The sequence below is a fragment of the Yarrowia lipolytica genome, chromosome 1A (assembly GCF_001761485.1).
Source record: "Yarrowia lipolytica chromosome 1A, complete sequence".
Classification (NCBI taxonomy): domain Eukaryota; kingdom Fungi; phylum Ascomycota; class Dipodascomycetes; order Dipodascales; genus Yarrowia; species Yarrowia lipolytica.
In genome coordinates this window covers 1,704,403-1,729,178 of record NC_090770.1, presented here as the reverse complement: position 1 = coordinate 1,729,178, position 24,776 = coordinate 1,704,403, and the positions used below count along the sequence as shown (strand labels likewise).

At 51.7% G+C, this 24,776-nt stretch overlaps 8 protein-coding genes and 1 non-coding gene across 9 annotated transcripts; 6 read left to right on the top strand and 3 right to left on the bottom strand.

Annotated features, from left to right (window-relative positions):
* Positions 1-218: 218 nt before the first annotated feature.
* YALI1_A17289g (uncharacterized protein) lies at positions 219-4,433 on the top strand (the record flags this gene model as incomplete). Its single annotated transcript, XM_500152.3, has 1 exon — positions 219-4,433. One exon carries the CDS (start codon positions 219-221, stop codon positions 4,431-4,433), a length of 4,215 nt encoding a protein of 1,404 aa, XP_500152.3.
* A 280-nt stretch (positions 4,434-4,713) lies between these two features.
* Positions 4,714-5,243, bottom strand: YALI1_A17239g (uncharacterized protein; the record flags this gene model as incomplete). Its single annotated transcript, XM_068281841.1, has 2 exons — positions 4,714-5,124; positions 5,178-5,243. 2 exons carry the CDS (start codon positions 5,241-5,243, stop codon positions 4,714-4,716), a joined length of 477 nt encoding a protein of 158 aa, XP_068137942.1.
* A 491-nt stretch (positions 5,244-5,734) lies between these two features.
* YALI1_A17234g (uncharacterized protein) lies at positions 5,735-7,813 on the top strand (the record flags this gene model as incomplete). Its single annotated transcript, XM_500151.3, has 1 exon — positions 5,735-7,813. One exon carries the CDS (start codon positions 5,735-5,737, stop codon positions 7,811-7,813), a length of 2,079 nt encoding a protein of 692 aa, XP_500151.3.
* A 3,133-nt stretch (positions 7,814-10,946) lies between these two features.
* On the top strand, positions 10,947-16,264 carry YALI1_A17177g (uncharacterized protein; the record flags this gene model as incomplete). Its single annotated transcript, XM_500150.3, has 2 exons — positions 10,947-11,062; positions 11,449-16,264. 2 exons carry the CDS (start codon positions 10,947-10,949, stop codon positions 16,262-16,264), a joined length of 4,932 nt encoding a protein of 1,643 aa, XP_500150.2.
* Positions 16,265-16,437: 173 nt separating this feature from the next.
* YALI1_A17126r lies at positions 16,438-16,518 on the bottom strand. The gene has a single exon. It is a non-coding gene; the product is annotated as a tRNA-Gly (tRNA).
* A 300-nt stretch (positions 16,519-16,818) lies between these two features.
* Positions 16,819-17,163, top strand: YALI1_A17123g (uncharacterized protein; the record flags this gene model as incomplete). Its single annotated transcript, XM_500149.3, has 1 exon — positions 16,819-17,163. One exon carries the CDS (start codon positions 16,819-16,821, stop codon positions 17,161-17,163), a length of 345 nt encoding a protein of 114 aa, XP_500149.3.
* A 226-nt stretch (positions 17,164-17,389) lies between these two features.
* Positions 17,390-17,914, top strand: YALI1_A17118g (uncharacterized protein; the record flags this gene model as incomplete). Its single annotated transcript, XM_500148.4, has 1 exon — positions 17,390-17,914. The coding sequence occupies one exon, from the start codon at positions 17,390-17,392 to the stop codon at positions 17,912-17,914; it is 525 nt and encodes a 174-aa protein (XP_500148.4).
* A 212-nt stretch (positions 17,915-18,126) lies between these two features.
* YALI1_A17103g (uncharacterized protein) lies at positions 18,127-18,866 on the bottom strand (the record flags this gene model as incomplete). The annotated part of the gene is made up of 3 exons (XM_068281840.1): positions 18,127-18,419; positions 18,464-18,774; positions 18,826-18,866. The coding sequence occupies 3 exons, from the start codon at positions 18,864-18,866 to the stop codon at positions 18,127-18,129; spliced, it is 645 nt and encodes a 214-aa protein (XP_068137941.1).
* Positions 18,867-20,074: 1,208 nt separating this feature from the next.
* YALI1_A17085g (uncharacterized protein) lies at positions 20,075-24,417 on the top strand (the record flags this gene model as incomplete). The annotated part of the gene is made up of 2 exons (XM_500147.3): positions 20,075-20,567; positions 20,624-24,417. 2 exons carry the CDS (start codon positions 20,075-20,077, stop codon positions 24,415-24,417), a joined length of 4,287 nt encoding a protein of 1,428 aa, XP_500147.3.
* Positions 24,418-24,776: the final 359 nt, after the last annotated feature.

Below are 24,776 nucleotides of genomic sequence, written 5' to 3'. Positions count from 1 at the left end.
AGTCCTCTTCTTAAGGTGAGTATGAGGAGATATTCACACCAAGCGGGAAACTGGACTGTAGATCGTTATTCAGTGGTTATCAATGAAACAGTATTTCATCGTGGCATTTCTTGCAGGGTCATTATCACCATTCTCCAATTAATCGCAATTCTGAATTAATCGCAGTTTTGAATCATTTACAATGTTCTGATTACCACAATTTTCCTTCAATTTTTTTCATGTTTTTTCAATTTTTTTTCAATTTTTTCAATTTTTTTTCAATTTTTTCAATTTTTTTTTTTTTCAATTTTTTCATCTTTCTTTTACCTTTCATCTCCCAGTTTTTCGTTATCGCTGCCTTATCACAGCAACTAACCCAGACCGGATACCTCCGACATATCGAAAAAAATGACCTGTGGAGCGTGGCTGACAACCAACAGGTGGCAAAACTACAAGCCAGACTCGAAGAGCGTCTCGACTTCCGCTACAACCAGCTTCTCGAGCGCAAGATCGCCAAGCTGAAAAAGTCCAAAAAACCAACCACCACAAAAACGTCCATCTATCCCGGAATCCACTACGACAACGACGACCCGGCCGATCCCGACCACCATGACGACCACATTCGCCAACAGGCCATTGCTGCTCTCAACAAGTCCAGCAGACCCCTAGTGATGGCGCTGAACGACACGTTTCTGGTGCAGTTTTGGTTCGCGGCACTGATGACCATCCTGCGGGAACTCTGCGCTGTGGCAAGCGCCCTCGTCTCCAAAGAACTTATCAACTACATTGAGCGCCGATACTACGACCGAAACTACCCCATGGGAACCGGCATCGGGTCCTCCATCGGCATGTTCCTGCTGGCGGTGGGCGTCACCTTCTTCTTCAACCACTCGTTCTATGCCGCCCAGATGGTCGGCGCCAAATCCCGAGCCGCACTCATTGGCACCATTTTCAAAAAGTCCACCAAACTCAGCATCTCCGCCCGAAAGATCCACCCGCCAGGAAAAATCACCAACCTGGCAGCCCTCGACGCCCACAGAGTCGACTTTGCCTGCCAATTCGTCCACCAGATCACCGCGTTCCCCATCACCACGGCATGCTCAATTGCCGTGCTTTGTGTCAATCTCCACGAATCAGCCCTTGTCGGTGTCGCCACCATGATGCTCTTCATTGTATCCGTGGCTTACATCACAAGCTACACGATGAAAATGAGACGTCGAATCATCAAATGGACCGACAAGCGAGTGACCCTGATCCGTGACGCTCTTCAGAACATTCGAATCATCAAGTACTACGGCTGGGAGATTCCTACTCTGCAGAAAATTCAGGTGGCAAGAAGAGAAGAAGCCAATGGATACATTAGAATGGGCTCTATCCGGGGTATCTCGTTTGGAATGTTTGAAAGCTTGCCCACCATTGCTGGTGCCCTGTCCTTCATCACTTACTCCAGTATTGGCAACGAAACTGACCCTGCCAAGATCTTCTCCTCTCTGACCCTGTTCAACCTGCTTCTACCTGCGCTGATCCAATTGCCCATGGCTATGCAGTATGTAGGAGATGCCAGAATGTCTCTGCGACGTATCCACGAGTTTCTGAACGCCGAAGAGGGTGTCTCGAACATTGCTATCAACACTGAGCAGCCTGAAAGCATTCTTGTTCAAGACGGATGCTTCGAATGGCCCCAGGATGAGCCCATGGAGTTCTTTTCAGAGGAGAAACAGAGTCACAAGCCCACAGAAAAGTCCGAAACCCGCTCAATAAAGTCCATCAAGACTCTGCGGTCCGGAAAGTCGGTTCTTTCAGGCAAGTCGTCGGCCAAGTCCTCTCGAAAGTCTTCCATCTCCTCCAAGTTCTCCTTCTTTGAGTCCAATGACATTCAATCTTCGGACGACGAGCCTGAAGCCGATGTTTCTTTGACTCTGAACAACCTCAATCTTGCCCTCAAACCAGGCTCACTCACTGTTGTTGTCGGTGGTATTGGATCGGGCAAGACGTCTCTTTTGTCTGCACTCACCAACCTCATGCTCATGACCGACGGCTCATTGTCTTTCTCGTCTTCCAACTGGATTGGATGCCTAGAGCCCTGGATTCAGAACGCATCTATTCGTGAAAACATTGTTTTTGGACGAGAATTCGATGCCGACAAGTACAGACACGTTCTGAAAGTCTGTCAGCTGGCTTCTGACCTCGACCATATGGAGCACGGAGACAAGACCATGATTGGAGAGCGAGGAATCACGGTATCGGGCGGCCAAAAGGCCCGAATCAACCTCGCTCGAGCTGTCTATGGCAAACCCGACATTCTCATTATGGACGATGTTCTCTCAGCTGTTGACGCCCGAGTCGGCCAGGCTATGATTGATCAGTGCATTGATGGTTATCTGAAGGATTCTACTCGAGTGCTGGCAACTCACCAAGTTGGAATTGTTGAACGAGCTGATCATGTCATCTTCATGGAGAAACCGGATGCTCAGTCCTATGACAACCATGCCAAGATCCATCAGGGTACAGTTGCAGAGCTGTCTGACCGTCTTCCTCAATTTAGAGCTCTCATTGAAGCCGGTGCTGTTCGCGGTGAGATTGAGATGGAGGACGATAATGAGGTGAAACATGAACTTGTCGAACTTGTCGAGGTCCCTGAGAAAATCGAGTTCGCTCCGGCTACCAAGAGAACATCTAGGGTGTCCATGGAGTCTTCTATTTCGGCAAACATGATGGCCGAAGAGGAACGGGTCCGAGACTCGGTTGGTTTTGGCGTCTACAAGCGATATATTTTGTTCAGCAACAAGAACAAGGCTCTCAGTATTGCCCTGATTGTTCTATGTGCGTTTCTGATGCTTCTTGTGGCATTTCTGACCATCTTTGCCTCGGTTTGGCTCTCTTTCTGGACAGCTGATCGGTTCCTCACTACAAAGGGGTTCTACATGGGAATCTACATCATGCTCGGAATGGTTCTCTTGCTTCTGCTCACGTGTTTCATCATGGCCTCTCAGGTCCTGGGTACTCGCTCGATCGAGAACATGCACAATCTAGCCATCGAGACCATAATTCGAGCCCCCGTTGCCTTTTTCGATACAACTCCCATGGGCCGAATTCTCAACCGGTTCACCAGAGACACAGACAGTTTGGATAACGAGGTGGGTATGCGGTACCGAATGCTCTTCTTCTCTCTGACCGAGTTTGTGGGCTCGTTTGCCATGACCATTGTGTTTGTACCCTACACGGCTCTTGTTCTGGCTCCTATCATTGTTGTTTTTGTCGTCTGTTTGTCCTACTACCGTCAGACTGCTCGGGAGGTAAAACGAATCGACTCGTTGGAGCGATCGGCCATGCTGTCAGTCTTCAGTGAGAGCATTTCCGGCATGTCAGTTATTGTCATGTACGGGGCTCAATCCAAGATTGTTTCTCGGCTCCATGGTACACTAGACATTATGAACTCGGCCTATTTTATTGTGGCTGCCAACCAGCGGTGGTTGTCGCTTCGTCTCGATGCCATGGGATCTCTTGTGGTTCTTATCTGTACGATTCTGTGTGCTGTTGGAGTTTTTCATCTGACACCGTCCAACATGGGTCTGATTGTTTCTCAGGCTGCGTCCATTCCAGAGAACCTCTCCATGATGGCCCAGGGCTTTTCCGAGCTCGAAAACTGCATGAATGCCGCAGAGCGGATCCTCCATTACCACACCATCACGTCCGAGGGCTCTTCCAAGACCGTCACAGCTTCCCCCAGCACTCCTTCGGTGGGAAAGATCGAGTTTGACAATGTGTCTCTGAAATACCGACCCGAGTTGTCGCTGGTTCTCAAGAACCTGACGGTCACGTTTGAGCCTGGACACAAGATTGGGATTTGTGGCCGAACTGGAGCCGGAAAAAGTACCATTTTGCAGTCTCTGTTTCGGATCGTCGAGCTGGAAACCGGCAAGATTTCTATTGATGGAGTGGATATTGCTTCCATGAGTCTCGAGCAGCTCCGAAAGGGACTCTCCATCATCCCCCAGGAGAGTGTCTTGTTTGGTGGAACCGTGCGATCTAATCTGGATCCTCTAGGAGAACACACCGATGCAGAAATGTGGTCTTGTCTGCAGCGAAGTGGGCTGACTGTGGCTCTTGACACCAAGGTGGACTCTGATGGTACCAATTTTTCTCTTGGCGAGCGGCAACTGCTGACTCTGGCTCGTGCTTTGCTTCGCAACTCGCAGATTTTGGTGCTGGACGAAGCTACATCTAATGTCGACTACCAGACAGATGCTCTCGTGCAACAGACTATTTCGCAGGAATTTAGCCACTGCACCATTCTGTGCATTGCTCACCGACTACGGACCATTGTCAACTACGACCGGATTCTGGTGCTGGAAGACGGCGAGATGCTGCAGTACGGCAGTCCCCAGGAGCTGTTCCGACAGGACGGGGGCATGTTCCGCCATCTTTGCGACGCTTCAGGAATCAAAATGTGACAGAGGTATGTGTCCATGCCACTTGTTTCCCTCCACACATGTTTGTAACTCTTAATAATATCACTAACTCTACTTGTATGGCACTACTGCCTGCCAAGGATTCAGTACAGTAGTGTACAGTAGTGTACATATCGGAGCCAGACGCCGTAGTGTCCTCTGCGTAGCATGGCTGTTGCAGTGGCCCTGTGTACCGGCGCCCAGGCTTTTAATCCGGCAAGCCGCAAGTTGCAAGCCGCCCAACAGTTTCAAGGGCGGTTTAGGAGGTTTGCTATACGAGAGTCTAACCATTGTACGAGCAAACCCGCACAGCATGAAGCCCTCCGATCCGGGTCATTGGACAGAAAGAAAGACTACAGTACAGACGTACGGCCGTCCTTTGACGCGGGTTGGGTTCGGCGGTACGTTGCAGCTCTAGATTGGTTTTTAATCTGATCCTGTAATCAATCGCATCTGCAAGTTTTTCATAAATGTCGCATTTCGAGTTTCGGTTGTCTGGGTGGAAAAAACACACACTAATAGCGACGATAATTATGGGCGTGTGAAGGAACCAACGATCGTGGCTCCCACTCCAGTCTGGCCTGGACCATCTACTCCTCACCAAGTTATCATAGATTCGCGTGAAACACAGACCAGTGAGGCATAGCTGGAGCGTGCGTGTGTTGGTGAGCCGTATGAAGCGCCAGGGTTTGTTCTGGACGAAAGATGCTCTAAAAAAAGACCAGTTTAAACCGGGTGGAAGCCAACACCTCTAGCTAGCGTAGCAAGGGTGGGACGTGGAGATTGGTGGAGCTGTGTTCTGGAGATTATCATGCGTTTTTTTTTTCTTATTTAATATTTTTCTAAGAGTTTTTTTAGAGATTGACAAACTCTGATTTGCCAAGCTGCTTAACGCCATGGACATAACTGGCGTTTGGCGGTGCCGAGAGTCCTTGTCTGCTGCTCAAGCCTCCCCTCGTGGGACCAAGCGACTCGTCGGCTCTTGGCAGCGTTCCATCTGTCGATCGGGTGCTTCAGCCAAGCCCTCTCTCCGATTATCGCATCAGATAAGACTGCACAGATGGCAGATCCGCCCGCTGATCAGACGGCTGAGGACTCGCAGGACGGCTGAGGACTCAGAAGCACCGACTACAGTGCGATTCCAGTCGATGCCCGCATTGGGGTCATTGAACGAGAATAAACCTGAGCTAGGCTCCGCGCTATAGATGCTGCTGCCTATCCCCTGTGGGGCTAACCTCAGCGCTTGAAACCCATCTAACGCGCCCTAATGCAAGCCCGGGAGTCGCCTAAATGCAACCTGGGACATGGCGAGGGCACGGGTTGGAGTGTCATTGTGTGTTGATGGAGCGGACGTTGGACGATATATAAAGAACGGACTCGTCCCACCGTTTGCGATGCCAACAACCACCATGAACATCGAGGAGCTCAAGCACAAGAACAAGGACACTCTGGACAAGTTGGACAAACACGCAAAGTATGTGTTCGACTTCAAGGACCGTCAGGCTGAAAAGTTCTTTGGAGCCATGTCCCCCAAAACCCGCTCCATCATGACCTTCTTCTTCTCCCCGGAGTACGACTACAACTCGGCCACCGAGACATTTGACCCCAATGACGAAGTGGAAGATTTGCAGCTGACTCACTCGGAGATTGTGCGAAAGGTGTGGAGTCGAAACCAGCTCATCATGGCCTGGTGCTTCCTCATCTTCATGTCGCTGGCCTCCACCATCATGTCCTCCTCCTTCTCCTCCTACATTGTCTACGCCTCGTCCGAATTCTCCCAGATGGGCGCACTTGCCTCGGTGCAGATTGTACAGTCGTGCATCTTCCTGATTGCCCGAGCTCTCTGTGGTAAGTTGGCCGACAACTTTGGCCGATTCGAGGCCATGACCATCTCGGTCGTCTGTCTGGCGGTGGGCTCCGGTCTCTACATGGGTATCCATAACATTGTCACTTACTTTGCCGCCCTGGCCTTCTACTCGGTGGGCGACATTGGTATCCAGATGATGTACGAGATTTTTGCTGCCGACACGGTGACTCTGCGAGACCGAACATTCTTCCAGACCATCACCCTGATCGCCAACCTCTTCACCCCCTGGGTCTCGGGTCCCATGGTCGCAGCCGTGCTCAAAAACTCCACCTGGCAGTGGGGAATGGGCATGTGGTGCATCATTGTGCCCGGCTGTTCGCTGCCCTTCCTCTTCACCCTGCTCTACTTCCGAATCAAGGCCTACCGAATGGGACTGCGAATCCGACGAGGAGATCCCAACCGAACCTGGTTCAAAAACACCGTCACCGGCATCATCCGAATGGATCTTCCCGGTCTGGTCTTCCTCTGCGCCGGACTCATTCTCTTCTTTGTGCCCATCTCCTTCTGCACTGGTACCGACAACTGGAAGCTGGGCGAGAACATTGCCATGCTGACCGTGGGCACCTTCCTTCTCTACGTGGTGTTCCCTCTGTGGGAGTTCTTCTTCACCAAGCACCCCTTCCTCAAGTACAAGCTCATGTACAACCGATTTGTCACTGTCCCCGGCTGCATCATCGGTCTCTACAATATGGCGTTCGCCATCTACCATCCCTACTTCCAGACCTGGCTGCTGCTGGCCAAGGGTCTTCCTCAGGCCCGAGCCACCAACATCCACATGGCCATGTTTGTTGCTCTCACCGGAACCACGCTGGTCTTCTCTCCTCTCATGAGATGGAGAGCCAAGCTCAAGTCGGTGCTGACCTGGGGCACCATTCTCTACTTCATCGGCATGGGACTGACTTACGAGTTCCGACGGCCTGAAAAGCCCCTCAGCACCATGATTCTGGCTCAGGTGTTTGAGGGAGTGGGTGCTGGTCTGCTGGTCATCCCCGTTATGGTCTACATCCAGGTGGTGTGCAAGCAGTCCGACTCGGCCGCCGCCATCACCATCTACTACTTCTTCACCTCCTCCGGCACCATTCTGGGCAACGTAATCTCCGCCGCCGTCTACCGAAACCACTTCCCCAAGATTCTGCGGGAGACGGGCCTGTTTTCCGAAAAGGAGATCCAGACCATTTTCAGTTCCATCTACGCCGGTCTAGGATACAAGATTGGAACACCCCAGCGAGCCGCCATCGGAGCCTCCCTTAACACCGTCATGCGATCGCTGCTGGTCGGACCGTTTGTTCTCTGTGCCATCATGTTCTGCCTGGCCCTCACCAACGCCGATATCAACCTCAACGTGGCCCAGCGAATCAAGCGGGCGTCCGAGCAGCGAAAGATGGACGAGAACGAGGGATCCACCGAGGAGAACGGCGACGCTGGACTCGTGGTGACCAACAGCTTCGAGGAGAAGTCTGCCGGATCCTCCGACGACAAGAAGCAGGTCAACGAGAAGGTTGTCCAGGCTGTCTAACCATGAAAACCACCAATAACGATCAAACATTTAATGACCTAATTAATACAAAGAATCAACCCAAGGGCCGTACAGTACCAATAGCCAAGCCTTCTCAATCGGAATCCGACTCGTGTATTCTTGTCTAATCAATCACTGTCTCTACAATTAGTCCGTATGTTTGTCTGGACTTACCAGAACTCCTGGCATCTCCACTGGAGTTTGTATCTATAGGCCAAGCCCAAGGCAGAAATTTTCTTCTTGGCAGGGAGTCCCCGCCAAGATGGATACGAGTTCTTGGGGGGTTGTGGAGAGCGGAGATGTGGAGATACGGAAACGAGGTTGCTTAGGACAGACATTTACCACGAATGAGAAGCTGTTCTGTCTTAGGATAGTTGTTAAGTCAACGAACAGTTATTCAATCAATGTTCAATCCATGGCCATTTCACAACATTTTCCCCAACATGGCTAGCAGCTTTTTCGCCGTTTTAGACCATTGCAGCCACTTGCAAATAAAAAACAAAAAACAAAACAAAAACATGTGTAGCGTTGCACTAGTGTCCAGCAGCCATGCCATAGGCTGAGTAGTGTGAATCCGAACTATAGATTACAGTCCCCTCCTTAGCAACGACATTGACAATCAATAATCTGACGATCAGGGACAGCTGAGACGGACAATGGCGCGCGTGTGATTGGGCCTTTTTCAGAGTAATAGAAAAGAAAGAGAAAAGACAGAATCAACATGGGTAGTTCGCCTAATTATGGAGAAATGTTGCAAGAAAAGAAACCATAAGTGATCGTGATAATCTATCGACAGATCTCTAGCAGATAATACGCTGACAGCTGGGGTCTGGACCAACACTCATCCTTGTGCATGGCACCAACTGTTAATAGCTATCTACTATGACTCCGTGCAAAACCATCAATAAATCAACAATTGCAAAACAACAATTGCAAAACAAACAATTGCTCCGGGTCACTCCTGCTCTTTTATCCAATCCCCTACCACGTGCGTGGTTGGCCATTGAATGGTATGTACGGAAGAGTACAATACATACAGTAGTCCAGCGTTCCTTTCATCAAGCCAATGTGATTTGAACGACTACTAGGCTAGTCTAATAGGGCTTGTCGATTTCGGTAAAAATCGGAGAGACCAGTAGTTGCAAGCGAGGATTACTGATCAAGCTACAATGGCATATAGTGGAGTACAGTATCGTAATTACGTCTGTACGACAAACTACCCTGTACAATGGCTTCAATGGCATCTGAATGAAGTCGGCCTTTGCTACAAAGCCCCCAAGTTCTTGCCTTTGTTTGTGGTGCAATGCTTCGATTCAGGACTACGCTATCTCGTCGGTTGGACACCCTACTCCCTGGAGGAAGAACAGAGCGCTCGAATCAATAGCTCTAATTTACAGAAGTGAGCAGCAAGGGTTTTTGAGGTCTGGTAGAACGAGTTTGGAACGCATCTTTCTGATTGTCTTAGAAGCCAGTGTCGACTTTCCGTGAACACCAGTCGTCAATCTGCGAATCAGTTGTGCAAAGTGTTCATATTCGGATGCTACGTATGAGTGGAAAGATGGAATTTGAGCTGGAATTCAACTGAAGCAAAGAATATTCCCAATTGACTGAGTTGGTTCCAAAGTGTTCGGCTTTCGGGGACGACTTATGGACCTCTTTTCTCATCAAACAAAGTAGCGTCTGTTGCCAAGATCGAGTTGGTCTGGAGTTTTTTCAACCGTACCGGTATCAGACAGTAGCAATACGAGTGCCAATACTCGAATAAACGGTACAATATCATATCTAGAGCTCCCCCCTTACTATTCAGGTACAGTACAATACCTTCAAGTGTAGCGGATTCGTACTTCTAACGATTTCATCCAAGATTGCATCAAACCCACACCTTTCCACTCGTACTCACTCATACTCGTACTCACTCATACTCGTACTCACTCATACTCGTACTAATCTCCCCATTTTTCCTTCCACCTCTTTAGCGGAGATCACAACTTTCGAGGTTAACTCCGACCAGATTAACTCCGTAAAACGCAATTTCACTGAAATAATAAAAATAGTCAGAGAGATCACAGCTGGAATACCAAATCTGAAGAAACAGTACGCAATTTCGCAACCAACAAACCGGTACAAGTAAACCTCATACGCTCGTACTTTACTCGCACTCGCACTCGCACTCGCACTCGCACCCTACCCCCGAGACACTTCTGCACATACCTGATGCAAGACTCAGCCCCTCTGAAATTTCAGGGTGAAAAATGCCAAGTACAAGTGCAACTGGGATACTTAGCCGCTCATAGCCCTCGTAGTCAAATGCCCTAACCCATAGCGGTTTGCAACGCCAAAAGCTCTATAAATAAAACCTGTCTGTCCTTACCCAGCTCAATTGCGTCTGCTGGAGCTGCTTCAACTTCCACTTTCCACTTTCACTTTTCCACTTCCACTTTTCGGCACTGGGCTAATAAGATGCGGGCACATATGCCAAGACAATGAACACAACGTGGCAGCATGAGATTGTTTAGATAATTTGACCCGCCAGCGAATAGTGTCAAAGGGCCATTTTCAGCTTCAAAGGTCAGAAAAACGGCGTTTTCTCGTAACGTGGTTTTGTCATAAACCTGTGTCTCTCGTACATTTTCCGTACACATTTTATCATTGCATCCTTATTTTCACCCCTACACTTAATTCAATAGTTATTTTAAAATACTCAGTTAAATTGTCGTTAAATTGGGGTTAAATTGTCGTTCAAATGTCATCAAATGTCGTTAAATTGATCCTGATGGTCGTGAAATTGCCACCTACACACACACGTTCTGAACCCTAACCCCTTGGGCAAGGTGTGCATCGTGCGTTGTGTGTGCCTGTAAACTCCAGGCAAACCCTAACCTTGAGCCGTGGTCCAGCCAACCACAACTCAGTAGGGCTAGCATACGGTATTGTGGAGCGATTTCGAGGCGGATTTCGTGTGGATTGTTGTACTGAGGCTGGGTTGGGCCCATTCTGCCCTTGCCCCCGTTTATCCGTTTCCCTAACCCGCGTTTGCGGTCTCCTGTACTGCGCCATTTAGGACACATCATCAAGGTTGCCTAACTGTACACAAGTGTGCTCCCAACTCTTTCTTTCTTCCACCATCCTCAACATGTCACAGGATTTGCCCATTACGTTTCAGGAGCATCTCCAGCTTCAATCGCTGGGTGTTCCTGAGGCCTCCATTGGTTTCAACACATGTACTTTGCAGAGTGATCGTTTTGTTTGGTGAGTATGGCGAGCGGTGATGATTTGGATAGTCAGAGGCGCGATAGACGACAGTCACGGACAGGCGGGTGACAGATAGACGACCGAGGGTCACAGACGGGGACGGGATACGCAATCAACAAGACGGATGGAATCAATGATTGAAATTGGACGTGGAGTCATCAGGATGCAATGGTGCATGTTTGCGATTGTGGGGGAGGGGGGAGGGGAACACATGTGGTGATGCATCCTGATGTTACAACAATGGTGTCAACATGACGATTCTCCTGATTCGTCTGTCTGTCTGGATTGTGTCCGACTGGTGGATGGATCAGTCCATCGCGATCGGGATCGGTCGCGTCGCACTCGAGTCTCAACACCTACATGTCCTACATGTACTAACTCAGCGTTCGGGAAACAGCCAACACTGGCAACACCGTGGCAATCATCGATCTCCACAACAACAACAATGTCGTGCGACGAAACATCTCCGCTGATTCGGCAATCATGCACCCCACCGACTTTGTGATTGCCGTGCGATCCAAGGAGGGCGCCCTCCAGGCCTTCAACCTCGAGACCAAGCAGCGACTGGGCAGCAGTCAGCTCTCTGTCCCCGTGGTGTTCTGGACCTGGGTTGACGCTGAGACCATTGGCATCATCACCGAGACTGAGATTCTGCACTGGAAGGTTGGCACCACAGACCCCGTCAAGCTCACCGACCGACACCACTCGCTCAACGACTGCCAGGTGATCAACTACATCTCCAACGGCAGCTGGAGTGCTCTGGTCGGCATCACCCAGCGGGACGGCCGAATTGCAGGCCAGATCCAGCTCTACAGCAAGGAGCGAAACGTGTCGCAGGCCATTGAGGGCCACGCTGCCACCTTCACAAAGCTGCAGCTGCAGGATGGAGCCAGCCCATCGGATCTGTTTGTCTTCGCCAACCGAGGCAAGCTGCACGCCGTCGAGATTGACCACAAGGACGAGAATCCCGTCTACCAGAAGAAGCAGGTGGATATCTTCTTCCCCCCCGAGGCCGCCAACGATTTCCCCGTGGCTGTCTTTGCCGCCGAGAAGTACGGCGTTGTCTACGTCGTGACCAAGTACGGTTTTGTTCACGTCTACGACCTGGAGCAGGGTCTGTGCATCTACATGAACCGAATCTCCAGCGAATCCGTCTTCACCGCCGCAAGTTACCAGAAGAAGGGTGTCCTGTGTATCAACCGAAAGGGACAGGTGCTTTCCGTCGAGCTCAACGAGCAGAAAGTTGTCCAGTACATTCTGAGCAGTCTTGGTAACGCCGGTGTCGCTCTGGCTGTCGCCTCTCGTGGAGGCCTCCCCGGCGCCGACGACCTGTACGAGCAGCAGTTCTCCCAGCTGCTCAACCAGGGCGACTACGCCAACGCCGCCAAGGTGGCTGCTTCTTCACCCGGTGGCCGACTGCGAACCCCTGCCACCATCCAGAAGCTCAAAAACGTGCAGGCACCCCCTGGCGGCATCTCGCCCATTCTGCAGTACTTCTCCACTCTGCTCGACAAGGGTTCTTTGAACAAGGTCGAGTCTATTGAGTTGGCGCGACCCGTGCTGCAGCAGGACCGAAAGCAGCTGTTTGAGAAGTGGCTGCAGCAGGACAAGCTCGAGTCCAGCGAGGAGCTTGGAGACATTGTGCGACAGTTCGATCTCAAGCTCGCTCTGCAGGTCTACGTTCGAGCCAACGTGCCTCTCAAGGTTGTGGCTGCTTTTGCCGAGCTCGGTGAGTTTGACAACATTGTGCCCTACTGCGAGAAGGTCGGATACACTCCCGACTATATTGTCCTGCTTCAGAACATTGTGCGGGTTAACCCCGACAAGGGTGCCGAGTTCGCCACCTCGCTTGTAAAGAAGGGCGAGGATCTTAACCTCAACAAGGTGACCGACATTTTCCTGTCTCAGAACCACATTCAGGCCGCCACCGCCTTTTTGCTGGATGCGCTGAACCAGAACCTTCCCGAGCAGGGCAACCTGCAGACACGGCTTCTGGAGGTCAACCTGATCAACGCTCCCCAGGTTGCTGACGCCATTCTGGGCTCCGACATGTTCTCCCACTACGACCGTGCTCGAATTGCCTCTCTGTGTGAGAAGGCTGGTCTGATGAACCGGGCTCTGGAGAACTACGACGACCTCAAGGACATCAAGCGTGTTGTTGTGCACTCCGAGAACTTCCCTCCCGATGCTCTGATTGCCTACTTTGGCAAGCTCACCGTGGACCAGACTCTGGAGTGTCTCAAGGAGATGCTCAAGTTCAACATCCGACAGAACCTGCAGGTTGTTGTGCAGATTGCCACCAAGTACTCTGATCTGGTGGGCTCGCTCAACCTCATCAAGGTGTTTGAGGAGTTCAACTCCCAGGAGGGTCTCTACTACTACCTGCAGTCCATTGTAAACCTGAGCGAGGACCCCGATGTGGTGTTCAAGTACATCACTGCTGCCGCTGCCATTGGCCAGACCAACGAGATCGAGCGAATTGTGCGGGAGAACAACCACTACAACGCCGAGAAGGTGAAGAACTTCCTCATGAAGGATGCCCACCTGCCTGACCAGCTGCCTCTGATCATTGTCTGCGACAAGTACGACTTTGTGCACGACCTGGTGCTCTACCTGTACAAGAACCAGCAGTACAAGTTCATTGAGGTGTACGTGCAGCGAGTCAACCCTGCCCGAACTCCCAAGGTGATTGGTGCTCTTCTCGACGTTGACTGTGACGAGTCCATCATCAAGGATCTGCTCATGTCGGTTGTTGGCCAGGTCCCCGTGTCCGAGCTCGTCGAGGAGGTCGAAAAGCGAAACAAGCTCAAGCTGCTGCTGCCCTTCCTCGAGAAGACTCTCAACGGTGGTTCTCGAGACACCGCTCTGTTTGATGCTCTTGCCAAAATTTACATTGACAGCAACAACAACCCCGAAAAGTTCCTCAAGGAGAACAACGAGTACAACCCCCTGGTTGTCGGAAAGTACTGTGAGAAGCGAGACCCCTACCTGGCTTTCATCTGTTACGAGAAGGGCGGTCTGGACGACGAGCTTGTCAAGATCACCAACGAGAACAGCATGTACAAGCAGCAGGCTCGATACCTGCTGGCCAAGCAGGACGAGGCTCTGTGGAACAAGGTTCTCTCTGGCGACGAGCACAAGCGACAGCTTGTCGACGCTGTTGTCGGCACTGCTGTGCCCGAGTCCGACTCTCCTGAGGCCGTTTCCATCGCCGTCAAGGCCTTCATGGCTGCCGATCTCCCCGCTGAGCTGCTCGAGCTGCTCGAGAAGATCATTCTCGAGCCCTCTCCTTTCAGCGAGAACGCCAACCTGCAGAATCTGATGATTCTGACCGCCGTCAAGGCCGACAAGTCTCGAGTCAGCAACTACATCGAGCGTCTGGACCACTACGATGCCGACGACATTGCTCAGATCTGTATCGACAACGAGCTGTACGAGGAGGCCTACGAGATCCACAAGAAGCACGACAAGCACGGCCAGGTCATGAGCGTCCTGACCGATCACATCATGTCTCTGGATCGAGCCTCCGACTACGCCGAGAAGGTCGACACCCCCGAGGTGTACTCTCTGCTTGGTAAGGCTCAGATCGATGGTCTGCGAGTTGGCGATGCCATCAAGTCTTACATCAAGGCCAAGGATCCCTCCAACTTTGCCCAGGTCATCGAGATTGCCAGTCATGCCGGCAAGGACGAGGAGCTGATTGATTTCCTGAAGATGTCTCGAGACATTTCTCGGGAGCCTGCCATTGACTCTCAGCTGCTCTTCTCTTACGCTGCCACTGATAACCTGCGAGCCATGCAGCAGCTGCTTGACTCGCCCAACGTTGCCAATGTGGAGTCTGTGGGAGACAAGCTGTTTGCCGACAAGAACTACGCCGCCTCCAAGATTCTGTACTCTTCCATCTCCAACTGGGCTAAGCTCGCCGCTGTGCTCGTCTACCTCGGTGACTACCAGGGAGCTGTCGACTCTGCTCGAAAGGCGTCCTCCGTCAAGGTGTGGAAGCAGGTCAACCAGGCTTGTATCGACAACAAGGAATTCCGACTGGCCCAGATCTGTGGTCTCAACCTGATTGTGCACGCCGAGGAGCTGCAGGATCTCGTCACCCAGTACGAGTACCACGGCTACTTCACCGAGCTCATTTCTCTGTTTGAGCAGGGTCTCGGTCTGGAGCGTGCCCACATGGGTATGTTCACCGAGCTGGCCATTCTGTACTCCAAGTACTCCCCTGGCCAGATGATGGAGCACCTCAAGCTCTTCTGGTCTCGTGTCAACATCCCCAAGGTGATCCGAGCCTGCGAGGCTGCCCACCTGTGGCCCGAGCTTGTCTTCCTGTACTGCCACTACGACGAGTGGGACAACGCTGCTCTGGCCATCATGGAGCGATCCACTGATGCGTTTGAGCACTCCTCCTTCAAGGACATTATTGTCAAGGTGGCCAACCTGGAGATCTACTACAAGGCCATTAACTTCTACATGAAGGAGGTTCCCATGCTGGTTACTGACCTGCTGTCTGTGCTTGCTGCCCGAATCGACGTGTCTCGAGTTGTGCGAATGTTTGACAAGTCCGACAACTTGCCCATGATCAAGTCTTTCCTTGTGACTGTGCTTGAGCAGAACCTGGCTGCCGTCAACAACGCCTACCACAACATTCTGATTGAGGAGGAGGACTACGTGACTCTGCGAGATGCCGCTGACGCCTACGACAAGTACGATGCCATCGATCTCGCCCAGCGACTCGAGAAGCACGACCTTATCTTCTTCCGACAGATTGCTGCCCATCTGTACAAGAAGAACAAAAAGTTTGCTAAGTCCATCACTCTGTCCAAGCAGGACAAACTGTGGAAGGACGCTATCGACACTGCTGCCGTGTCGGGCAAGCAGGACGTGTGTGAGGAGCTGCTGCGATACTTTGTCGGTACCGGCAACAAGGAGTGCTACGTCGCAACTCTGTACACCTGTTACGACTGGCTGCGACAGGATGTCGTGGAGGAGGTCGCCTGGAGACACAAGCTGGAGGACTACACCATGCCCTACAAGATCAACGTCACCCGGGAGAGCTCTTCTCTGCTGCATGCGCTCCAGAAGGACAACGAGGAGCGAAAGGCCAAGGAGGCTGCCGCTGCTGCTGCCGAGAGCGAGACCCCCATCATTGGTGGAGGTCAGCGGCTCATGATCACCCAGAGCAACGGAATGTACTAGAGAAGGAAATTTGTGTATGATTGAATGTAATAAATGTCTTGTATGAATATGAATAATGAGAACAGTTTGAGCAGTGAGAGAATATGAACAAAAACATGAATAAACCGTCAGCCCAGATTGCAAGGGTAGATGACTAAGCGACAAGAAATAGGACTGTTGGGGAGCAAAAAGATTGAGCGGTAGGGGAATTGAACCCCTGGCACCTGCTAGCAACTGTTTGGAAGGCAGATATGTTACCACTACACCAACCGCCCGACTCGATGGAAATCGGAGTGCCGAGGTGTAATATAACGAGACAAATCGCGCCGAAAATTCCGATTTACGGGTGTTTGATAATTATGCAAAGATTTGTGAGCTTCAAAGAGTTGATTGTTTTTTTGGTTACGTAATTAGGATGTTTTTTGAGGTCCCCTTTTTTGTATTAACTAATGTGTCAAGTAAATTAGTTGTTTGAATGTTCAAGTAACTTTAATACTCCTAGAACGCGTGCAGAAACACGTTATTTTTTGCCAGAAAAAAAAAACATCAACACTTGTATACACAACACAAACAACATGGTACGACCGCGGGTTTCTCTGGCGCCCAACCGGCTCAATCACGCTGGCAGCGAGCTGGACGAGAAAATTGCGGCCAAGAAAAGAGAGCTGCAGCAGCTGGTTCAGCTTCGACAGTATTCTTCCGACCTCGCAGATGAGTTGGAGGGACTGGTGCAACACGTGTCGTGTCTTGCAGAAGAGACAGATGTGGTGGCGGAGGTAATGGGCAACTGGGCAGCCGTGATTCGCGCCATCAATCTCGCCTCCACGGCTCTGGCAAGATATACTGAGGAGGACTATCGGGAGCCGGTTCTTCCGGAGCAGCTCATTCGAGTGCCTTTGGAGGACGAGCAGGAGGAGTAACGGGCCGGATTGAGACGTAATCACCGCGCAGAAGACGAGCCTGTATCTCATCTATGCTCTGACTGTGTCGCCCAGCAGTTCCAAGCTGTTCACCAGCAGTTCCAAGCTGTTCACCAGCAGTTCCAAGCTGTTTACCAGCAGTTCCAAGCTGTTACGCCACAGAGCAATGTGGTTCACTTGGAAGGCTTGAGTTCGCAGTTAGTGATTCAAAAGGACGAATTACCACATGCTCCAGAACTACGATACATTTACGATCACAACAAGTGTCGTACTCGTACTCGTACTATACTCATACGAACGTCATTGCTCTCGTTGTTACGTATCACGATCATCTGCGCGTGAGCAGTCAGTTTCGAAATGTGCGTCACTATATAAACGCGCGCGAAACGCCCACCCGGAACCTGCCAGATACACACAAACATCCACCATGAAGCTCCGTCTGTTTGTTTCCGTTTCAACGATGATGCTGCTGGCGTCTGCCAAGGAGTTCTGGATGGCTCTTCTAGACCCTCGGTACGCTCTGAATGGTGGACTTCTTGAGACCGACCGAGATGCATTAGCCACGTCCAGATGTCACGATCGGCTCTACATGGACGACTATCGTGTTCCCACTGACACGGCTGAAGCTCCCGTCGAGCAATTGGCCACTAAGAACCTCGTCACGCCCCAGCTGCGCAGAGTACGACCGGAGGGAGTTCCCGTTATCACCATCATCCGCACCATCAAGGATCCCGTCGAGACTGATTCCTAGGGCGTATGAAGTGCGCTTGGCAGTTGATGAAAACTACCAGACGCGCCTTGCGATAAGAGTTTTCCGATGGTTGGTATTGACACATGTGGTTGCTGGTAGCTACAGTCTTCCCCCTGAAGTCCACAGTGCTTCCGAAGTGCCGTGACTGGTACGTTTTGAGATTGAATGAATATGCCTGAATTGATTCCGTTTACCGTACCTAATGGTGAGAATCAGTCTGCATGTGCTGTATTCGCTGCGTGAGCTACCTGAAGCGTCAAGAGAGCATCATGGTAGGCAATTGTATCCACAGGACTGCAACTTTCTGGCCAAGGACATGCGTCGGGTCCATGATCTTCCTTACGGATCATTGACGTTTCTTCAATGGAGGAGAGACACAATCTGCGAATGATCAAACGAAAGCCCAACGAACGGTCAGACACAACTCGCAGCGAGGTGGAAAGAGCTTCTTGGAGCTCCAGTGGATCTTTCCGAAGAGATGAATGAGTCAGCAATGAGTGAGTAGCTTGTGATATGAACAATTAAAACACGACTGCTGTACAATACAACTGTATGTCCTGACTGTCTTTAACTGTAGATGGTAGATCATTTTCCACGATTTTGCACGATTTACCAAGACAAGAGATGTTATAAAGACTGTCAATCGACTCGAAGTTCCAAGCTGATTCGAATGGTATACATATTTACACCACTTGTAGTACAAAAATCCTAGGAGGTGTCCTGTTGTAAGGGTCTGTCCAAGGCGCAGTTGGTGATGAGCAATTGGTGATGAGATTTGGTTGATTCGGATAGAAATTAGGGAGACGCCAATTCGAGACGAAACCTCCAGTCCATGAGTCTCCAACGAGTCTTCAACGAGTCTTCAACGAGTCGTCAACGAGTCTTCAACGAGTCTTCAACGAGTCTTCAACGAGTCCTCAACGAGTTCTTCTGCTCTCATCGCTAACCTCATTCACCCTCACCCTCTCACCTCTCACCCTCCCTCACTCCCGCTTACATAAACATCGTGGGTCATCTTGGAGTTGCCTTGTTGATCATTGAGCCCAAGGTTGCTGCCTGTCAAAATGAGCCAAACTGGTTGCAAGACGGCGGCTCGCTGTATTGTACGGTTCACAAGACAAGACGCTGGTTGACGCCGTTGAGTGCTGTTGACGCCGACCCGTTCCTACCCAGTTGGCTCAAATTCCCGCAATGGTTCCATTATATTCCATCGTGGACCGCAAGGTCTATTTCCACAAGGGCGGAGGTCACACTTTGGGCTGGTCCGACTAGCCGCTGCAGATTATGACGACATGATGCACATGCTCAAACCATGTTGGCTTTTGAAGGCGGGCTGCAAGGCGCATAGCGGCGATGTCGACGCATGATGGCGACTGTCTTGGTGGTAGACATTGCATCGAGGGGTTTGGTCCAAGAAAAGGACGACATTTGTAGCTGCTGAAATCGCCGCAATTTTCCAGAATAAAAACCCCGCAACTGCTTCCTCGTCCCGTGTCCACGCCAATCCCCAAAAGCAAGTGTGGGAAGGCTTTATACGGCGAACAAAGACCTTGTATGGTTACTGTATGTACTGTTGATAGTACGACTATGTACAGTATCACCACTTGGCGATATTATCCGAGACGGTGCATGTTGACCTGTATAATGAAACTCGCTTAAGCATGCGGGACACATGGACAATCCGAGCGGGGGGTTTTGGACACGGTGGAAGGTCGTGGAAGACGGTGGAAGGTCTGCGATAGTCGCCGCCAGATGCTCGTCCGCCTCACCCCAAACGCCACTCCGTCCAGCTGCCCAACTTGAACCTTGGTCTTTTTTACGGTTGGCAATTGAGTTCGCAAGACACTCTATCGCGCCTACTACTGTGGAGTTTAAAGCGGACCTGGGGATTTGGGGCCGGAGTGAAAGCCGGTGTTTGGGGCCTTTTTTTGCCGGAGAAAATGCTCCAGGAGGAAATTGTAGTCTCTGAAAACACTCTGGGCTTTTAATTGGGGCGATTTAGACCCGAAAACAGGCCCTGGGACCCAAGTGGTCCACGCCACGCCTTAACTCATCTCTTTTAGTTGCTGCGTCTATGCATGTCCAGCAACCTGTACAATATAATACCGAGCTCCTCCCTTCTCTTCTTCCTACCTCTCTCTCGAAGTAACCACCACAATTATGTCACAGCAACCACCCCACAATCCCCCCCAAGCCGCCTCGGCCGCGGCCCACGCCCTCAGCTCGCCCAAACACGGCAAGCACGATGTGGTCCCCGAAGAGGTCCAGGCCGCCTACGCCTCGTACGAGTCGTCCCACGGCAAGGCCCTGCCAGCAGGAAGCCGGATCGAAACCAAGGACGCCGTCTACGTTGTCGAGGACGAGGCCAAGCAGCGAAGCAGGACGTCGCCCAGCCATTCGCCCAAACAGTCGTCCGTTTCGCAATCGGTGCAGAACAAGTTCAGCGCCATTGACCGTCAAATCAAGAGCGGTCGAAAGCCCCAGTCGCCAACCCAGTCCCACCATGCCCCTCGTGCTGGCCAGCACCAGACCCAGCACGCCGGCCAGCACCAGACTCAGCACGCCGCTCATGTCGGACAGCATGCCCCCGGAGCTACCGGTCAGCACGCTACTCAACACTCTGGCCACCAGGCTCTTCACCACCCCGTTCAAGGTAAGTACAAGACACGGCGCCAACTCCAGACCCAACTCCAGACCCAACTAACATAGACGCACAAAAATCCCCCTCCAGATCCCTGGCAGGTAACGTGAGAGACCAGTACTCGACTCCCGGCGCCGCCGGCGCTGCGGGCGCCTCGGGAACCCACAACGTGCACCAGATTGGCAAGGACCGATTCCACGACAAATTGGTTGACAAGCACGATGCTCTGCAAAAGCAGCGAGCGGACGTCCTGGCCAGCGATGCCAAGAATGAGAAGATCATCAGCTCTGGAGCAGCCCATGGTGCTACCTCAGCCACCCCCACAACAGGTGTTGCCTCCGCCCCGGCCTCCGCCCCGGCCTCCGCTCCTACTGGTGCTACTGGCGCCGCTACTACCGGCGCTACTACCGGCGCTACTACCGGCGCCACTACTGGTGCTACTACCGGCGCCACTACTGGTGCTACTACCGGTGCTACTGGTGCCGCTCCTGGTACCCCTCCAACCTCCAACCCTACTTCTCGACCCTCGCCCAAGAAGCGAGAGTCCTGGGGCAACAAGTTCAATGCCTTTAAGAACAGAGACAAGGATGTCGCTGAGAAGCTCGAGAAGGAGGAGAAGCCTAGCGGAATCCGAGGCTTCTTTTCCGGTCTCACCAAGCGAAAGGACAAGTACGAGACAAAGGAGGAGAAGGTGCTTGACGACGCCTACCAGAACGAGGAGCAGTCGTTCACCACGCCCGTTGCTGACGGTGCAGGAAACCTCGAGTCCAAGGAGGTGCCCAACTTGGGTGGATTCCGAGACACCACTCTTCCCGATGTGGAGCAGAGCGTCATGGACGGCCGTCCCGACGAGTACGACACCAGCACCTTTGGAGGCAAGGCCAAGGCAGGAATCGCATCTGTTGTCGATGCTGTTGGTCTAGGCCAGGATGGAGCCCAGCCCGAGCCCGCTCACGGCTTTGCTGCTGCTCGAGATGCTGCTTCAGGAGGTCACGAGTTTGCTGGCGAGCGAGTTCTCGCCGAAGCACGAGCCGAGTCTGAGGCCCAGCCTCTCGGTGAGGTCCCCGGTGCCAACTCCAAGGTTGGAGCCACTGGTCTGCCCACCAAGAACGAGCTTGGAGCTGTCGTTGGTGAGGATCACCCTGACCACCCCAAGAACCTAAAGCTTGGTGACGAGGTGGTCAGCAAGCTGCGATCCGGCCAGGCCGGTGTCGGTATTGTTCCCGACTACCATAAGAACGCCGAGAAGGCTCCTGTTGCTGAGAAGGGTGCAGCCGACAACACCACCCGTAACACTTTTGCTAAGGACGCCCAGCTTGATGACACTCTCCCCCACAAGTCTAAACTCGATGCCTCTGGTCTGCCTCTTAAGCAGTACGCTGACCGAGACGTGAGCACTCTGGAAGACTCTACAAAGGTCAAGGAGCCAGACTACTCCCCTAACTTCGCCAAGGACGCCTCTCTCGACCCTACCCTTCCCCATCAGTCCAAGCTGTCTGCTGCTGGTCTCCCCCTGTCTTCTACCCAAGCTTCTACCCAAGGTTCTTCTGACAATGCTGTTTCTGGAGATTTCAACCTCAAGTCCAACCAGATTGCAGGAGACGTGACCAAGGTTGGAAACGACCCCCGATTTGCTCATGCTGCTGGCTCTGAGATCAAGCCCGAACACGAGCTCACCATTGAGGACGGCCCTCGAACTCTGGACCCCGGTTCTGCTGTTTCTGGTGATTTCAACCTGAAGGCTAACCAGATTGTTGACGATAAGACAAAGATTGGCAACGACCCTCGGTTTGCCCACGCTGCTGACGAAGTGATCAAACCCAAGCACGAGCTTGCCATTGGCGACGGTCCTTCTGCTGGTGCTTCTTCTGGCAACCCTGTGTCCGGAGACTTCAACCTCAAGTCTAACCAGATTGCTGGTGATGTTACCAGGGTAGGAAATGATCCTCGATTCACAGAATCCAGCTCTACCATTAAGCCCGCCCACGAGCTCGCTATTGGTGATGGTCCCTCTACTTCCTCTTCTGCTCCCGCTTCTGGTAACGCCGTCTCCGGTGATTTTAACCTCAAGGCCAACCAGATTGTTGGCGACGAGACCAAGGTCGGATCTGACCCCCGATTCGCTTCTGGTGCTTCTTCTTCCAAGCCTGCGCACGAGTTGGAGATCACCGACCCTGGCCACTTCAAGCCTGCTACTGGTGCATTCAACCTTGGATCTAACGAGATTGCTGGTGATGTTACCAAGGTTGGCAACGATCCTCGATTTGCTCATGGTTCCGGTACTGGCTCTTCTGCTCCTGCTTCCGGTAACCCTGTTTCTGGTGATTTCAACCTCAAGGCAAATCAGATTGTCGACGATAAGACCAAAGTTGGTGCTGATCCCCGGTTTGCTGATGGTTCTAGCTCTTCTCATCCTACCCGGGAGCTGGAGATCACCGATGGTCCCTCTTCTACTGGTGCTCCTGTTTCTGGCAACCCTGTGACTGGTGATTTCAACCTGAAGGCCAACCAGATTGTCGACGATAAGACTCAAGTTGGCTCTGATCCCAGATTTGCTTCTTCTACCTCCTCTTCGAAGCCCGCTCACGAACTCGAGATCACTGACCCTGGCCACTTTAAGCCAGCTACTGGTGCTTTCAACCTCGGCTCCAACGAAATTGCTGAAGATGTTACCAAGGTCGGCAAGGATCCTCGATTCGTGAAAACCGAGACTGGTGTGATCCATCCTGAGCACGAACTTGCTATTGGTGATGGTCCTTCCTCCGGCTCTGGAGCCCCTGCTTCTGGTAATGCTGTTGACGGAGACTTCAATCTTAAGGGAAACCAGATTGTTGACGACAAAACCAAGGTTGGCTCGGACCCCCGATTTGCCGGTGACTCTTCCAAGCCTGCTCACGAGCTTGATATTACCGACCCTGGAAATTTCAAGCCGGCTACTGGTGCTTTCAATCTCGACTCCAACGAGATCGCAGGAGATGTTACCAAGGTTGGCAACGATCCTCGATTTGCTCATGGTTCCGGTACTGGCTCCTCTGCTCCTGCTTCCGGCAACCCCGTTTCTGGGGATTTCAACCTCAAGGCTAACCAGATTGTCGATGACAAGACAAAGGTGGGAAATGATCCTCGATTTACCGGCACTTCCTCCTCTGCTAAGCCTGCCCATGAGCTGGATATTACTGATCCTGGTCACTTTCAGCCTGCTACTGGAGATTTTAACCTCAAGTCTGATCAGATTGCCGACGATGTGACCAAGGTCGGAAACGACCCTCGATTTGCCTCTGGCGCCTCTTCTTCCAAGCCTACCCACGAGCTGGATATCACTGATCCTGGCCACTTTCAGCCTGCTACTGGAGATTTTAACCTCAAGTCTGATCAGATTGCCGACGATGTGACCAAGGTCGGAAACGACCCTCGATTTGCCTCTGGCGCCTCTTCTTCCAAGCCTACCCACGAGCTGGATATCACTGATCCTGGCCACTTTCAGCCTGCTACTGGAGATTTTAACCTCAAGTCTGATCAGATTGCCGACGATGTGACCAAGGTCGGAAACGACCCTCGATTTGCCTCTGGCGCCTCTTCTTCCAAGCCTACCCACGAGCTGGATATCACTGATCCTGGCCACTTTAAGCCTCCTACTGGAGATTTTAACCTCAAGTCTGATCAGATTGCCGACGATGTGACAAAGGTTGGAAACGATCCCCGATTCGCCAAGCCTGAGAATGAGCTTGACATCACCGACGGTCCTTCTTCCAAGGTCCCCGGTTCGTTTGGCGCCGTCTCTGGTGACTTCAACCTCAAGGGTGAGCAGATTGCCGAAGAGATCAACAAGGTGACCAACGATCCCCGGTTCTCCAAGAACTAATCGTGATAGGAATGTAAGGGGTTCCTGGTAAAACTCACACTGGCAGCAGTCTGTTACGTGTACTTTATTTTTGTATGTATGTAATGTAATAATGATATTCAATTGAACGGAAACGAATGTATCACTAGCGACTTTGGTATTCCAGGTTATATCGTAAAGGCTCAAAAGATTTCTCAACGCAATTCATCCAAGAAGAGCAGACCATGGCACAACGAATTACCGTAAACCGAATTACTGTAAGCCGCGGACCAAAGGACTGTAGCTGTTTGTCTGTGTCTGTTCCACAAGTATTCCCGTTCGCCAGTGGTTTTAAATCGAAAGTTCCTAACAAAATGTCACCATTGTAGCCCCTTGTACTT